Here is a 17,496-nt window from a genome sequence, read left to right as displayed (position 1 = left end):
TGTACATAGTATGCAAATCTGATGAACAGATTTTAAAATCCCAATAATTTTGATTTTTTTTTTTTTTTTTTGGTTGTTGTAAACTTTCTTAAAACCCAAGTCTTATAACAAATATTATAAAACTAATATTTTTTATTTTTTATTTTGGGAAATGACCAAAAATAATTCACTTTGATAAACGAGTTACAAACGCCACACGTGCATTTGAGAATGTAATTCAATTTGATAAAATGCCATTAAGAGTCCAAAATTTACGACTCTACCTCACACTTCTTCTCTCTCCATAAGCAGCTCTCTGTAACCAATAAGATCACACAGGAGAACAAACCCAAAACCAAAGCCATGGAAACGCAAGACAACGAGATCGAAAGCCTCAACAGCACCTCTTCATGGAGTTCCGCCGCAAACTGGACCATCGCCGGTGGCTGTCTCGTAAATTGCGTCTCTTTCGAGTCGTCTTCTTCTCCGATCGACGACGAGACTCTAAAGTCCACCTCTGAATCCTCTCTTATTCTGCTCCCTCCATCACCCGATTCTGTTCCTTGCGAGATCACTAGTATGTTCCGGAACTTATTTTTCTCTGAAAATTTTACATTTTCGTCAGATATTTTATGCGTTAATTTCTTTGTTGAAATGTTGTGATTAAAACGATTATGTGCATTGTTTACTTTTTCAGTTTATGGTAAAAAATGTAAGGTTTAACTCACTGTTTGGGGTGCGAGAAAATGAAGGAAAACAATATTATATCAATTGCGGTCCTTTACATCCTTATTGTAGGTTAAGAATTTGAAATGGTAACATTAAGATCTTGATTAACAGTTTGGTAACATAGTCTGTAGGCACCTATTTTCAACTTTTGGAGCAAGTGTATTAGAGAAACCATATATATGTATTCGTCTGGTTTTCTTTTTTAGGATTAAGATTTTATGTTAATGACATTTGATGCTAAAGTAGATTTCAATTAGGATGCGGATTGCCTAGTTATTAAAATAGCGAATATGTAGATGGAGCTGAAAGTAGGAGCTGCATTTGGTATGTTGAAAACAGAGGATAAACCGGAACTCTGTGGAATAGTGCCTAAGATGAGTTCAACAAGAACATTTTAGTAGCTTAAAGTAGAAAGAACATTTGTTGGAGCACATGATGTTATTAGGGTTGTGCAAAATGCATGAAGAATGTCTGACTCAACTGTTTCGACAGAGTAATTAGTTAAAAAACCTTCAATGATGTACTCAGACGTTTTTTTTCTCCACACAACTATTGATTTTATTAAGGATGGATTTCTCGGTTCATATGGCTAGTGATATTTGAAGACGCTATATAGCTCAATCTAATTCAAATTAGTTGATTCTTGGAAAAGATCCTAGAGTGTTAAGCCAAGGTAAATATGGCATGGTCAATTCACCTAGCTATGAAAAAGAAGAAGGATAATAGAAATATTGTACATGCAACAATGCACTTGAACCTTCTGGTTTAAGTTTTGGAATGGCTTAGATATATCTAAACCTATAAGGTAGAGTTGTGAATGCAGCTTTTTGTTTTGTTAAGATTGTTGTCCCCTGATGTAAACAGTTCATCACTTAGTACATGCTACAAGCATTTTAATCATAAAACAGTCTGCGTTGCTGTTGAAAATATATATTTTGCTCCCGTTACCCCCTTTTGGTCAGTTTTTGGGGCTATTTTCTTGGTTTTCTTATAATAGTGTTTATTCTTCTTTTGCACAAAAACTTCTCAACACCTTTATTTCTTTCTGTACATTATGCATCAATGTCCTTGTGGGAAAAAGAAAAAGAAAAAAGAAGAATCAAAATGGTCAAAGTTCAAGTGACTCAACTTACTTTTATAGTCTCCTTGCAAATGACCAACAAATTTTTCTGCAGTTAATTTCACGCAGAAACATGAGGTCCAGCAGGTTTATGTTCGGAGTACTGCCCGAGTCTATGAGATATACTATGCACCTGATTTGCAGAGTGGCAATGAGTATCTCTGTACAGTTCGCTGTGGAATTGCTGACAGAGATGAAGAAGTGCTTCATACAGGTGATAATGAAGAAGTACGTTCTACAAATTCAAATGGGTCTCTTAAGGACCCATCTGAAGAAAACTCAAGAAATGGAAATGGTCTGAACACCAGTGAAGATGACTGGATTGAAGTGAAAGTCCCAGATACTCATGTGCTTGATAATAAAACCAAATCCTTGCCATTAAAGTTGGGTTCTGCACAGGTATGTTGCTTAGCTGTCCATTTTTATTAATCCCAGTGAACCCCCTCCCACTTTTTTTGTTCTTCTGTTTCTTTTTTCCCCCGTCTAGTCAATTTCGTCAAATGGTACCCCTCATGCTTGTGGCCACTTGTATTGATGTGTTTGTCCATCCCCCCTTTTCAAAGAGAAACTAAGAAACAGGTTGGAAATTCTGAAGAAGCCTGTGATCTGGACTCTATGCCGTTGCAGCTGAGAGGATAAAACTAATTTGTATTTATGAGTGCAGACTATCTAAGTTCTAAATCAGCTTATTGGTGTGTTCTTTGGCCAATTTCTATTGCACTTTGCCAAATTTAGGGTATATTATTACTGGTTCAAGGCCTTTTTAGGCACTTCTTGCCACTGGTAGTGCCCCTTTAGTGGAGGGAGAGGGGGGGGAGGGGGAAGGAGAGAGAGGTTTTGTGATAATGGGCTGGGTATGAGTGACCAAACATCAGAGTCCTAATCTATATTGATTATTATCTTTGCTGATCAAGGTAATTTTTTCAGGCTTTTTATGAAGCTACAGCACAGATTAGTGATGCAAGTCCTTGTGTATCGCTCACACTTCGTCTACTGTCGCTTGAGAGGAAAGATTGTGTTTGCGTTGATGAGGTCTACGTGTTTGCTGACCCTGTTGATTCAGCTGATTCAGAAAATCAAGTGAGTACAGTGGAAAGCTCAGCTGGGAGTTCCCTCATGGCCATGCTTGTGCCTACTCTTTTACAATTTTCTAAAACAAGCGGTGCTCACCGAACACAAGACAGGCACAATTCTGATACATGGGAAAAACAGAACTCCCTAGAGATTGGGTCACATACAGTTGGTTCTACCAGTGCTGCAACTAAGATTCAGGAGGAAGGAAAAGCCAGCATACCTGATCACCAAGAACTAAAGGTGAATAGGGCTACTGTGGGTACAGCCCAATTACAGATCCCGCCACTAGTTCCTTTTAGAGAAAGCAAACCTGATTCCCCTCCATATAGTCATGTAGAAAGAGCTGTGGATCAGCTTTGTTCTCGAATGGGTAGAATAGAGGATCTAGTTTTGAGGTTTGAAGAAAATATGCTAAAACCAATAAGCAGTATTGAGGCAAGGCTTGAAAGGGTAGAGCAGCAACTTGAAGTACTCACAAGAAAATCACAGAATTCCGGGTTGCCAACATGCTCAAGATTCTGTGCACCTTCTTTCTCATGCATTGAGTCTGAATCCAACTCTTTCTACAATAGTGGAAATGATTATCGCCGTTGGGAGGCTTTTGAATCAGGTAAGAATGACGTTCAATTGGATGCACTCCCGACCACACCTTATGACATGTCTGGTTCAGTAAATTCCCCTCATTTGTTCCCAAGTCTAGTAGTAACAGCTCCTGAATTTTCAAATGGTGATGATGAGGAGGAGGAAGAAGAAGAAGATCATGAATCAGATGTAGTGGTAACTCCTTCAGAAAATAAACCAAGACCTGCTTTGACAATTGATGACGCTTTAGCATCTGCACTAGCTGGATTCATGTCTTTGACTTCAACCCAGCCTGAGAAATATACCCAAACCCTTTCGGTTAAAGCTCCTGATTTTTTAAATGAGGAAGATGATAGTGTTGACAGAAAATCTCCAGCAAGTGTTGAAAATGATGTAGGCGCAGATCCTTCCATGTGCTCTGGTGCAATTAATGAGACGAAGAGCATAAAAGATTCAGTTGCTGATTCAGCGAAAAGTTCTTCAGAGAGTGAGGGGAATGTGATAAGATCTCCTAATGATGAGCACACTGATAAAACACTCGGAGTTGATGGACTGCACCAGCGTTATGAGGATGGAGAAGAAGGCAAACTTGTTGATGGCAAGAGCATTGGGAATGCAGTTGATCTAGCCAATCGTGGCATGATGTCTAGAACTGATTTTTGTGAGATAACAGAAGAGAGTGAAAATGGAGAAGTCAGCACGGAGATAAGCAACATCCTGGATCTTGATAAAACTGATATACCAAACTCGTTGCCTCAAGATCAGACTGATGATGGACATGGTAACACCCAGGAAGATACTTATACAGAGTCTGATTTAACTACTCCAAAGGAAGCGACAGAAGAGAATCCTGACAAAGATATTCTGAAGAATATCCTTGAACTTTCACGCGCTGCTTCCGTGGTGGATTTTGGGACTCCAGTTCTGGATGTGAAATTCACTTCTCAGGATAGTTATGAGAGCCCCTATTTTTCTCTTGAAGCTCTTTTAGCTGAGTTGCCAGAATCAAAGACCGAAGCTCCTTCCGTCAAGGAAACTGATGATGCGGCCCCGGTTGGTGAGGGTTGTAAGTTGATTTTGGTGGAGGATGAGGAGCCAGTTGGCCCTGCCCCTGATGGTAAATTCTCTGTGGATATGGATTTCTATAGTGTAGGAGAACCTTTGGGCATGTGGGAAGACGATACATGCAATAGCCATGAGACATTTGCAGCAAGTCTTATTTGATGACTCTGTGTCTCTTCAGAACTTTGTTAATCTTCTGTACATAAATCTGGGCTAGACACTAAGACAAGAGTTGGTTGTGTAATACTGATTGTAGTCCGTTTCTTCTCTTCGACATTACTCGTATAAACCAATTCGTATTGAGGTATTTTGAATCCTCAATTGTGAATCGTAGATGTGCGCACCTGAAATTAATATATAAAATAGGAATTCTAGAGTTTATATGACAAGCTGAGAGAATCAACAGTAAACAACGTTGAATTGAAGAAAGTGTGAATGAGTTGATTTGGAAATGAGCCATAAGAACCAACTAGCTATCTGTGTGAATCAGTTGAGGCAATTGTTATTGCTACTTTAAGGTCATCTACTCTTACAAGTGCTTAACGTGATAACTTGTCTAGAATACCAATGACAACTTCTAAGTTACTGTTGACTTATCTAATATAATTAGCAATAAATTAATTAAATGGAAAATTAGTGTCGACTCTAGTTAGTCAATTTGCATATAGAACGACTAGTATACAAGTATGTTAATAAATTTTTTTCAAATACTTCCTTTTTAGAACACTTTTTTATGATAAGGAGAAATACGCATTTTTAAAACCGAACGTATTATAGATGCATGCATGTTTTTTCACGTATTTTCAAATAAATAGGGTATATATTTGAAGTACAGCCCCGCGGCTATACTATTTAATATTCGAATATACTTAGCGTATCGCCGCGCGGCTGTACTATTTAAATATTCGGCTATACGAATAGATTCAAACAGTACAGCCGAGCGGCGATACTATTTAAATATTCGAATATTATTCAAAGGGTATAGCCGCGCGGCTATACTAATTAAATATTCTAATATATTCAAAGAGTATAGCCGGGCGGCTATACTATTTAACATATTTTCATATGTGAAAAACGAAGGGCGCCTCAGGAACAGTGAGAGATTATTGCAAGTCATCATCAACCACAATAAAATTGGGTTACTCGCTCACATCGCATGTTGAAAAATGTAGCACAAGCATTCCGGAAGGAATCTGACATTGGCTGCTTCACCCCAGATCAGAAAGTACACTGAAATATAGAGTAACTTTTTTGTCTTGCTAACTACCTCCAAACTGCACAAAATTGAGTTATTCAATAAGTCTCCATCATCAAACTCATTTTGTATGAATACTAAAATCAAGGAACACCCACGTCTAGAATTCCGTACTTGCTCCAAATTGGCTGAATGCATAAGTAGTCACACCCAGGTCTATATGTTAATGAACAAAATGTTAATATTATCGCAAAACAGAATATAAATATATAAAAAAAATTAATTATTAGAATATATTTAATAAGTATAGCCATACGTCTTTATTATTTAAATATTTGAACATATTCAAATGGTATAGCTACGCGACTTTACTACAAAACATTCATCAAATAACCCCTTTCTTAAAGACTTGAAAATTGACCCTTAGAAATATATCATATTGCTCACGTATTACCTTTTTATCATTTTTTTTTCTCTTGATCGCATAACTTCATCTTCTGTATTCACTTCTTCTTCTTCTTCTTCTCTGCTCTCTTTGAAATTTCAAAAAGGATGAGGAGTTCTCTATCACGCACCCTGGCTTGCTCTCTCTATGACTCTTTATCCGACTCGCTCTCTCCCAGCCTCCCTTCCTCCTTTCCCTATTCATCACTGTTAACCTACCCCTTACACAAAAAATTAGTTAAAAGTGTAAAAACCTTTAAGTCCTGATCTCTTGGATCACAGGAGTCCAAGAGATCGGGACTGTAATAAGCATATGGTAAAAAGATTTTGAAAAATACGCATATGCATATACGTGTACATAATTTTCACGTATAATATTTTTGTCCCGTATCAATGAGGATCCACCACCTGACGCAGCTGGGACTTCTGTGTCATTTGCTAACTTTTAGTAACACGTGTCAATATCCTAAAGGCCCAATCGACGTAGGTCCTACATACAGCGTTTTTCCTTCCGTCGGATCCAAAAAAAAAAAAAGACAGGAAGAAAAAGAAAAAAAAGGAGAGAGCTGATATTTGAATTTCCTTTAATCTTGTGAAATTTGAAAAGACAGCCCCCGCTTGTGGTTTAGTGCTGTGTGTAGAACATATTTACTCCTCAAATGCTCAGCTGAATCCTTTGCCCATTGAACATTGCAGAAACTGAAATCTAGGGTTAGGGTTTTGTGGTAAAGAGCAAGATGGAGGCTGCGGTGGTCGACCCCGGCTCGAAGCTCCTCAAAGCAGGACCTGCTATTCCCGATCAAGCTCCTTCCATGGTAAATTTTCCATCTTTTTGCTTTCACTTTCTATTCTCCGTTTCGTTGCTCATAAAAGTTTTTGGTTTTTTGGGAAATGGACAACTCCAACTGAGATAAGCTACGGTTGGGGGTGTCGGGGAAATGAAAATCCAATTTATCTTAGTAGGGTAAGCTAGGCTTTCTTTTGATTTCTTAAAGTGGGAACTTTAAAGGGACAAGTCAACCTGTTGTTTGAGGTCAGTTTAGTGGCAAAGATTTCGCGGTAGAGTGTGCTTGGTTTCTGGGGGAGTTGTGGACAAGACAAGGAAAAATATGGTTTGTTGTGGGCCCAGTGAAAAATTTAGCAAAATAATGGCCGAATTATGAGGGTTTCTTTTTTGTTTACCCCTGTGGCATGGATATCCTCTTGTTGGTCGTCAATTATGAGGAAAAACGAAAGAGTCTCTCAGTATGTTGAGTGGATGATTTTTTGCCTCCAAATTTCACTTCCAATTGGTTCTTGTTCTTACTTCCATTTTCCTTCTTCCAACCAATCTTCTCTTATCACATATATCTCACTCCTCCCATCCTGCTATAATTCTTATCAAGTTACACTTGCATTGCTTTGTGATCCTTTTAGTTCTTAGAAACTAAACAAGCAATTGACTGTTTCTGTCATAAATGATAACTTTGTAAAACATTTTGAGAAAGTATAAAATATTCTTTTCAAAATGTGTGTATATTATTCGGAAAAAAAGTATTTTTTTTGTTCTCAATGAACCCAAATTTGTGTGTTTTACAACCATTTCTAGAAATTGCATATTAGGAAAAGAAGATTTTCATTTATACTGAAGGTTATCATGGGCTTGCATTCAACATAATGACAATTCAATTCGACTAATCTAAGCTGATGAGATAGCTGTGGTCTAAACCTCATGTTTCTTTTTTTAGTTTTTCCTCTTAACTTTTATTTTCTGTCCATATGTTTCAGATAATTCCTAACCAAATGAAGCGCATGCTTGATGATGGATCAATTAATGATAATTCATCATCTGAAGATACCATTGTTGATCCAGTTGTGCGAGGTCTTATTAGAGATTGGGATGCCATGGAAGATCTGTTGCATCATGTTCTATATACTGGCCTTGGATGGGAAATGGGCAACGAAGGGCAGATATTATTTACTGATCCACTATGTACCCCCAAGGTTAGCTAATCTGCTTTTCGTTGAACACATTAAATGAATATGGAATAGAATGGTGTCATTGTGCAAGTCTTTGCTGAAAACCTGAGTATTGTTGTTATTTTTGCTGTTTTATCATTCTTATATAGTTTAACTTGGAAAAGCTATGAATTATGTTGAAAGACTTGTGATCTAGACTGGTGGCATTGTGCAAACTCTCTTAGTGTCACTATCATGATTATAATCATTACTATTCTTGTTTAAGTAACTTTAAAGAAGAAATTCTGTGGCCTCAAGTTTTATGCTTTGAACCAGTTTGTTGTCAGTGCATGGTGGTGAGAGTTGCCTTTCTAACATTATTTCACTGTTTGTTGCTTGTTGCTTGTTGCTTGTCTTTGTGCATGAATGTAAGCATGCTACCTTATTTTGTGGGTGTGAAAACTCTTGTACAGGAGGGATAGGGAAGGCTTGGGTGGTTTTGAAGTGCCATAAAGTGATTGGTGACCATATATTGAAGTTGTCAATCTATCTGTCTAGAAAGAAAAAGCCTAGGAATAGAACTTTCTGCTGCTACATAATTCCATTTTTTGTTAGTGTAGTTAATATATTTCCTTTTTTTTTAAAATGAAATACAATTTTTCTACCAGGCTGTTAGAGAGCAGTTGGTGCAACTGATGTTTGAAACGTTTAACATTTCGGGCTTCTATGCATCAGAGCAAGCAGTATTGTCACTTTATGCTGTAGGGCGTATCTCAGGATGCACTGTTGATATTGGCCATGGAAAGATAGGTATATATACCTTGCAGAAGGGAATCTATGAAATCTTGTTTATTGAATACATAGTGATGTTTGAACTGTTCTTACGTCTTCTTCACTGCAGGCTAAGTTATGTGTATTTTAAATATAATAAATCTATCTCATCAAAATTCAATTTATCCTGTCTAGCATACAATCAATCAATTCATTTGCACTTCAAAATTTGTATTTTTTTAAATGCACAAATCTAGGAATAGAAGATATTGTGTTGCTATGCCAAGCTATAAATCTTTCTCATCAAAATTTGTGTTTTAAGTATATTATTGATAGTTGATATTGTGTTGCTATGCCAAGCTATAACAATCCATTAAGCAATTCAGTGCATTAGGTGACCCTACGACAATAATGGTCATAAAGATGTATTGGTGACTGAACTAAGGCTGGCTAGTTTTGGTTCACCAGCATAACCTGTTAATGTCATTTGATTCATCTTTATGTGCAAGCTAGTGGTCAATATTAATTCAATGGAATGTTACTCTGGGTTATGTAAAAGGAAGAAAAACGATTGTCTTTTAACTGTGCCTTTTTGTATCTTTGGCCATTTTTCACAGATATTGCACCAGTAATTGAAGGTGCTGTTCAGCACATTGCCTCAAGAAGGTTTGAAATTGGAGGTATGGATTTGACGAAGTTACTTGCTGAAGAGCTTGGGAAATCCAATCCTTTGGTGAATATCAAGATGTCTGATATTGAGAAAATAAAAGAGCAATATTCATGTTGTGCTGAAGATGAACTTGCTTATGAAAAGACCAAAAATGCATGCCAGACAGAGCAACATACTCTTCCTGATGGACAGGTCTGGTTAATTTTATGAAATTTTGATTTGGATAGATGGAAAATATACAGATGTAGGCATGTAGCTTATTTGGGTTAAGGATATGTTAACCTGAGTACATCATAGTATGCCTATAAGTCACCGTTATATATGTTGTAACTGGCTTGCACTTGTCATAATTAGTTGGTTTTGTTTAATTTGTATCCAGGATCTGTTCATTATGTTTTACATGTATAAAGAGTTTTAACACAAAATTATCCACACTGAGATCTTCTCTAATATTGTTGTATCCTAAAGAAAGATCTAACGAATGATGTTTAAAGTTCAAAACACTTCTTTCTTTTTCTACTTAAAAGAGGTGGAATTTTGCTTTGTTTAGACACAACAATGATAGTGATCCCATCTCAAGGCAGGTCATGGTTAAGTTGACTCCAAGCATAACCATCTATGTCTCTGCCCCAAGTCCTCCTTTTCCCTGTTTTCATCACTCTGCTTTTTGCCAACGTTCTGAATGTAATACTGGTTATTATTTAGGTCATTACGATTGGAAGAGAAAAATATACTGTTGGTGAGGCTTTATTCCAACCATCTATATTGGGGTTAGAGGCTCATGGGATTGTTGAGCAGCTTGTTCGTTGTATTTCAACAGTGTCGTCTGATAATCACCGTCAATTGCTGGAAAATACTGTACTGTGTGGTGGCACTGCTTCTATGACTGGTGAGTTTTATAGTCACTGATGCTTGTGCGTTTCAGATGCAGTAATTAGTATGATATATTTTCTTTATCTTTTACCCTTTTTTTCTTTCCCTGAATAATTGGTTCTTGTTAGAATACATTGGACTTTTTTATATTTAGATATCTGCAATGCAAGGCCCTTTCTTTGGACGCTTTCATTATCCTTATCATCTATATCGATTTAATAAATGGATTCATGAAGTTGTAGGGATCCGTGGGTTTAGAGTTCCTTTTACATTTTTCTTGTTTGACATATTTTACAATACAATTGTTATAAGAGCATTACCAAATTTGAGTTTGACTTTCTTGTTTCAGAAGAAATAGAAACTTGGCTCTGTCATTGCTGATTGGCAGTTTGGTTGCTTTTTATTCCAGGTTTTGAAGAAAGGTTTCAGAAAGAAGCTGGACTATGCTCATCTGCTGTCCGTCCTGCTTTAATTAAGGTAATTTGTTTTATCATTAAAAACTGCAATTTGGTTTTAGCTTGAGATAGGGTGGGGTAGATCTAAAGTTCAAATGTGGCCGGGCACATCTGAAAATTGATCAGCTAAAAATTGTCAACATTCTTCCATATGATGTCATCTTCATGGGTCATGACATTGCACCTATTGTTTACTGTCACTAGGACCCTGTCTAAAAACCAAAAATTCTTGATAATTATGATGAAATAACCTTTTGAATTTCAAATTTGAGGTCCACATACTAAAAATGTAAGTATGGCTAGTTTTCATTTTTGTTTCTGAGGCCATCTATATTTCACAGCCCACACTGATGGTTGTGACAGTTTCTGTTGTATGTTATTTGTTATTTCCCTATCTTTTTTGTTACATGTTAATAAGCGATGATGCTATATATTTCATAATTCTTTACAGACAGTTGGCAGTTTGGTGTTTCTGATATTTCCTATAGAATGTGTGCCTAATATCTTGTTTAAAAAAATAAACATGTTCATTGATTTGGAAGTGGTTTTTGACATGAAGGGTTTATGCGTGAAGAATACTTAATGGTTATGCATAACATTTTCCCAACACTGTTTTCTTTGTACTAGCTGCATTGCCAAATTCTTGTTCTAATCCTTTGGTGTGGGTTACAGCCTCCAGAATATATGCCGGAGAATTTGTCAATGTATTCAGCATGGGTGGGAGGTGCCATACTAGCCAAAGTTGTGTTCCCACAAAATCAGCATGTAACCAAAGCAGACTATGATGAAACTGGACCTTCCGTTGTTCATCGGAAATGCTTCTGAGGATTCTTTGTCGGTATGAGTGAGTCCTTGGAAGTCTAGTTTAGTTTGACTAATATACTTGTATTATAATGCATGATAATGGTAACGGATAATTATTGGCTAGGATTCTAATTTCAGAATTATAGTGCTTTGGTGGCTCCGTCATTTAGTTTCATTATCTACTCCACCTTTAGCCTTTTTGGGCATGAATTGAAAGGTTCAATCAACTTTTGGGTCGAAACATAATTGCCGGACTCATGCAACCTGCACATGCTCTTGTATATGTGCGCCTGTTATTTCATCTGCATTTGATTTGTGGAACGTAATTTCAGTGACATCTCTTCAATTGTAGGGAAAAGTGTTTCTTCATATCCAAACATTTGACCACTATATATATGCAGACCCCAAATACTTCCACCAACTAGTTTCTGAGGGAATTGGGGATGCTGCTGGGGGTTTTCCTTTGTTTGTTTGTTTTTTTTAATTTTAAATTTAATGTTATAGGTTTTTTTTTTTTTTTTTTCCTTTTTAAATGTTAGGGTCTATAGAGAGATTGCAGAATGTTAGGGTCTCTTCATCTCCATTTGCTGAAGATATTTCGTAGTGTGCTCACCCTTAGAGGGCTCACGTCTTTAAGCCTAAGATCACCACCAATTCCTGACCTTATTGGAGAGCAAGGACGAGAGATTTGCATCAAGGAAACTATAGGAGCTTATGAAGCAAGGATAGGGTGGAAAACTAGGAGCTTGAGGTTTACTTCATATGCACGGAGGTTTTGGAAACCTTTCAAGCTTCACATTATATTACTTTTGAAATTATTGCCATGCTTAAGAGCATACCAAAGTCCTAGGCTCGATTTCTTAACACCCCCCCCCCCCCCCAATATCGTTTGTATTAGAAATTATTGCCATGCTTGGCTTTATTTTTCTTTGTAACAAATTTAAGTTAAACACAGAATTCTGCATAGCATAGATTTATTTTTCTCTGCTATTTACAGTAAATGCTACAATTTGGCTTGATTTATATTGTGACTGAGAAATCAAAGTATAATGAATGTGGAAATAATAAAGAAACTTTTTAAATTGTTGAAGAGCACTTTGGAGAAACCCTCCCCCTATGGATTACGCTAACATTCTCACAGGAAGCTTCGGCCGTTCCTTCGCCAAGAGGTTTTATGTTAACGTTCCGTAACAAGATTCCTTGGCATCCAAAGCGCTTGCTGCAGTCGAATTTCACTGCCACTTTTGAAGCACTCGTGCCTTTTACATTGTCATACACCACATTGTTTATTTTCACAGCTGATTTCTGCATGCATGCGAAGACACCTCAAATGATCAATATTATATATTTATAAATGCTCAACTTTTACATCGTGTATGTAGCGGCAAATATAAAAACAATCTAGTACGTTATGTTGTCAGATTGTAAACTGTGCGTTTTGAAAAAAGTGAGTCTAAACTAAACCGTACCTGTTCTTGGCATGGCTCGTCCTGATCACAGTAATATTGGTTTATGATTATTGGATTGCTCACGTTGTACATCATAATATTTTTGAATACGATGTTGCTGGCATATCCAGAACCGCCCTATATGCATGAAGCAAAATAGACATGTTCGTGTCATTGAAGTGATCTATGTACGTGAAATTAAATGACAAAGTTGGAGATGCCCAAAATTACACATGTATATTTGAAAATGAAGTCTTACCTGCCAAGTCTTTATTCTTAATCCATTGGTGGTGCCCATCATTTTCGCTCTAGAAACCATCACATCTGAAACCTCTGCTTCTGAATTCCCAGCACCTAAGCTTCCAATGCTGCAATTAAATCACCAGAATATGTATCAAAATTATTACAATAAATTTATATTAAAAAAAATTAAAAAAAGTTGTCGTGTAGAAGGTGTCTAATGGAAGACCTGATTCCATGGCCTGGTCCGCAGATTATATCCGTAGCTCGAACATTTCGTGACCCACTTACTATTGAAATACAATCATCCCCTTCAATAGATTTATAAAAAAAAAACAAAAAAAACATTAGTTCTGGTGAATTGATATTTCTTTCATTCATTTTATTAGCTCAGATAATTTTTCCAATCTCAAATATTGGTTCTTTATTAATAGTAAGTATATTTTTAATAACGCCCTACTCGAGAAAGTCGAACACATTATGTTACTAGATTATTATTTGAAAACACATTGACCCGTACCTGTCCTAATAAGACAGTTCTTTATCTGAATATTTTGTGTTCCTGTGACATGGATTCCATCTGTGTTGGGGCTATCCTCTGGTGCAGTTACTATGAGATTCGAAGCCTTCACATTCACACATTCGTGAAACGAAAGATGCATTTTTTGGGGATTTTGGAACCTTATATTGTCAACTTGCAAGTTGATGCACCCGAAGAAAGTCATGGCCTTTGAACAAGAAAAAGAAAAAAGACGAGTAAACAAATTTCAGTAATTAAATAATAGAGTGCTCTTTTAATTAAAAATAATAATCTAATCTCAGTGCTGTAGGTAAGATGATTAGTTCTTGGAAATAAATAGGACCCATAAACTTACATTTGGTGCGATCGTGCAAGGCTGTGACATAATTCCACAAAAGAAAATAAACTCTAGTTAGTCTTTGCATCTAGAATTGGGTAATAAAAAAATCAACATCAAAATTAAAGTATGCACAAGAACTTGATTAGTTTATCCAATTACTTACAAGGGATTCGTTAACCTTGCAAGAGTTTTGCCACCATATCCTTCCATTTCCATCGATGGTGCCACCACCTTCGACTCTAAAGTTTGTCACATTTTCAAACACAATCCAATGCCGTCTATCATTTTTGTAATCTGATCGGTTGGGAGAGGCTTTGATTGTTCCATAGATCTGGTAAAATGGATCCAATTAAGAGCATATTATTGTACCTTGTAAAACGTACGGATAATGTTTTTTTCAAATACAAACGATAGTCTAAATTATAAAGGGAGAGAGATTTCTCACACATACACTACCAAGATGTCATGAGCCAACGAGGTCTAACTCAGTAAAAAAAAGGCATTGACTTAACACCTTGATAATTTAGTTGACTATCGGTTGTATTTTAAAAAAAAATTCAGAATATGTGATTAAGTTACGTACCACCCCTATAAAAAATGTGATCAACCAATCATATTAGTCGTAAGTCGACAAGTATATTAGACAAGGATTCCCACGCCACTCGAACAACGTTTCTTTTTTCTACTTTTTATTTCATCTTCGAAACGAAAGGTGTGGGTCCCACATGAAACAACTTAGGGGGTAAATAAATTTACTTGTTACTTGTGGATGCATCATGCATGTTATGAGTGTTGTATATGTAATGTATGTATAACTAATAATGTAGGCATGTATGTGCTTCAATTAATTTATGAACTCACCTTGAGGGTGATAGGAGATTTGCAAGGACCAGAGAAATTGATTGGTTTCAGGTGATAGTTTCCGTTCTTAGGAACCACGAGATCAACGCCCCTTTGAGAAGAACAAGCCTTCTTCCAAGCTTTTCTAAACGCCTAATAAAACACAAAAATAAAAAATAAAATCGCCAACCTTTCAACAAACCCCATGCTACTCATTAATCCCTCATATAATTTAAAACAAGACCATCCAAAATAACTGATCCCTTAAACTAATTAAAGAGAAAATATTAACTTTTGCCAACAAAAATAATATTAAAAAAAGAGAAATAAATAAATAATTTAGATGGGTTACCTGGCTATCATCCCCTCCATTTCCTTTAGCTCCAAAACTATCCACATTAACAACAATGTTCTTTGCTGAAGCCGAATGATAAGCAGCAGTTGCCCAGCTGAGAATAGCTAGCCTGCTTGTCCTTGATATTGTAGGGGAGGGTTTTCTATATTCATCATGAACACCACTAGAATTAATTTGATGGTGATGATGATCAAGTACAAGTGGGTCCTCCGGGACGTTACTGCTAAAAGAGAAGGAAAAAGAGGCTAAGAAAGCTATCAGAAGTATCGAGAGAAAATGGCTTTGTGAATTCATCTGAGCTTTCAAAAGTTTTGGATACAAAAACAATTGCTTGTCCAAATTCAAAAAGGTTCAAGACAGACGCTTGGAGGATATGGGATGTGATCATGAAAGACCTGATACATATTTATAGAAGAGCAGTCAAAGTTTCTATAGAGAGAGAGAGAGAGAGAGAGAGAGAGAGAGAGAGAGAGAGAGAGAGAGAGAGAAGCAAAGAGTGCTTGAGTCAGAGAAGTATGGAGATTGAGAAGCAGGAAATTGAGACGAAAGAATTACTTGGCGGGCTGGTAGCCGACTCTCTGGTCTCACATTAGTTTTCTCTCCACTGAAGAAAATGTGAACGTAATATATTAATTGGATGCATTGAGTTTAGTTGGTTACTGGTGTTTGTGCTTGTTTACCAAAACACAAACATACATGTGAATACAAATTACTCGCGTGACTCTTGTTCCCCTCACAAATTTGTGAGGAAATCAAAAACTTTGCTAAAGAACCATATTCAATAGGAATATTGCAAAACCCAAATAAGAAATGAATCAATCCCATATAGAAGAATTTGATATATATTCTAATAATAAATTCTAAATGAATGTTTTAAAATTTGAGTAGATTTGTAACACCACGTCAGCATGTCATTGGTTTTTTTTTTGTCATTCTACCATTTGACACATATACCAACTTTCGTATATTAAATAAAATTTTCCAACATAAAGATACAAATGCAAGTGCATAAATACGTTTAAAAAACCATATATTACTTTCTTTATGTTATTACAAGTCATGAAATGTAATACTATATTCTTAAGGTATTTTTAGTAGAAGCGATAATCTAAACTATAGGGGATATGGTTTTTATTAGAATATTGATTGTGAAACAAAGAAAGAAGTCATCTAAACTTACTACCACGTTGGAACATTTTCTATCTAAAAAATCGGAATTTATACTTATTTCCCTTCTAAAAAGTTAATTAAATAGATATCAAATGATAGATTTACCAAAGTTTCTCTTCTCTTCCTTTCGTTTTAGTTGATAGTTATACTGATGACGTTTCACAAGAATGGACAGAACCATTCTGAATCAAGAGAAAGTTTGTCTGTTCATTGCTATAGTCTTCTTGCCTTTAAGTGTCACTTGCTGTCCTTGAGCTAGTACAAAGGGTGCCTTGAGTGCTTTGAGAGGCATACCTTTGGATGCCTTCAGTAGATTGAGGGTACTTTGTTGATTTTGCTCTGTGTTAGGTATAATTTGACATTTGTTGAATGCTAATAGGTATTTTTCCACTTTTAGGGTTGTTTTGAAATTCCCGTTGACATGCATTCAACTAATTATGATTCTGACAAGGAAATCTAATTTCCCACTTTTAGTGCCGAAATATGAGGCGTTGGTTGGCAAGTCTCTGAAAATGTTGTCAACTCATTTACCCATATCATGCGTGATTATAGAATACTATAGGGTTGTACGGTCATGCGATATATTTTCACTATTAAAAAAGTTGTTTATAAACTAGAGCTTAATTTACTTTTGACCACGGCAAACAGTGTTCGTGGCCTATAAATGATGGATCCCACCATGTTTTCTCACTCTTGCAAATATTAATATTGTTTGTGAGCCACTACTTTAAAACTATGGCGAACTAATACCTTTTTAAGTAGTGTTTTTACACATGTTATATAATATAAGTGAATAGTTATTGATATTATTCCCTAAAATGGAAGAAAATAATTCATATTATAACACGTGTATAAAATGTACCGCGTAATCATATGAACAGAGAGCT

At 36.2% G+C, this 17,496-nt stretch overlaps 3 protein-coding genes across 5 annotated transcripts; 2 read left to right on the top strand and 1 right to left on the bottom strand.

Moving 5' to 3' along the window:
* Nucleotides 227–4,933, top strand: LOC18786298. The gene is made up of 3 exons (XM_007220545.2): nucleotides 227–556; nucleotides 1,884–2,227; nucleotides 2,756–4,933. Exons 1-3 carry the CDS (start codon nucleotides 343–345, stop codon nucleotides 4,706–4,708), a joined length of 2,511 nt encoding a protein of 836 aa, XP_007220607.1. The 5' UTR covers nucleotides 227–342; the 3' UTR covers nucleotides 4,709–4,933.
* Nucleotides 6,718–12,719, top strand: LOC18787147 (actin-related protein 7). 3 transcript variants are annotated; one of them, XM_020557747.1, is made up of 8 exons: nucleotides 6,757–7,000; nucleotides 7,953–8,168; nucleotides 8,792–8,933; nucleotides 9,512–9,756; nucleotides 10,270–10,453; nucleotides 10,847–10,914; nucleotides 11,565–11,730; nucleotides 12,245–12,719. In XM_020557747.1, the coding sequence occupies exons 1-7, from the start codon at nucleotides 6,923–6,925 to the stop codon at nucleotides 11,715–11,717; spliced, it is 1,086 nt and encodes a 361-aa protein (XP_020413336.1). In that variant the 5' UTR covers nucleotides 6,757–6,922; the 3' UTR covers nucleotides 11,718–11,730; nucleotides 12,245–12,719. The 3 variants fall into 3 exon arrangements, with proteins under 3 accessions (XP_007218180.1, XP_020413336.1, XP_020413335.1); XM_020557746.1 differs by having other exon boundaries at nucleotides 12,236–12,719; XM_007218118.2 differs by lacking the exon at nucleotides 12,245–12,719 and having other exon boundaries at nucleotides 6,718–7,000; nucleotides 11,565–12,014.
* Nucleotides 12,654–16,036, bottom strand: LOC18784790 (polygalacturonase). The gene is made up of 9 exons (XM_007219766.2): nucleotides 15,437–16,036; nucleotides 15,106–15,237; nucleotides 14,408–14,575; nucleotides 14,260–14,280; nucleotides 13,905–14,112; nucleotides 13,614–13,695; nucleotides 13,404–13,512; nucleotides 13,166–13,282; nucleotides 12,654–13,001 (listed from the first exon to the last, which is right to left on the bottom strand). The coding sequence occupies exons 1-9, from the start codon at nucleotides 15,731–15,733 to the stop codon at nucleotides 12,774–12,776; spliced, it is 1,362 nt and encodes a 453-aa protein (XP_007219828.2). The 5' UTR covers nucleotides 15,734–16,036; the 3' UTR covers nucleotides 12,654–12,773.

The sequence above is a fragment of the Prunus persica genome, chromosome G2 (genome assembly GCF_000346465.2).
Source record: "Prunus persica cultivar Lovell chromosome G2, Prunus_persica_NCBIv2, whole genome shotgun sequence".
Lineage (NCBI taxonomy): Eukaryota > Viridiplantae > Streptophyta > Magnoliopsida > Rosales > Rosaceae > Prunus > Prunus persica.
Note: the sequence above shows the minus strand (reverse complement) of the source record. Positions and strands in the feature narration are given on the sequence as shown.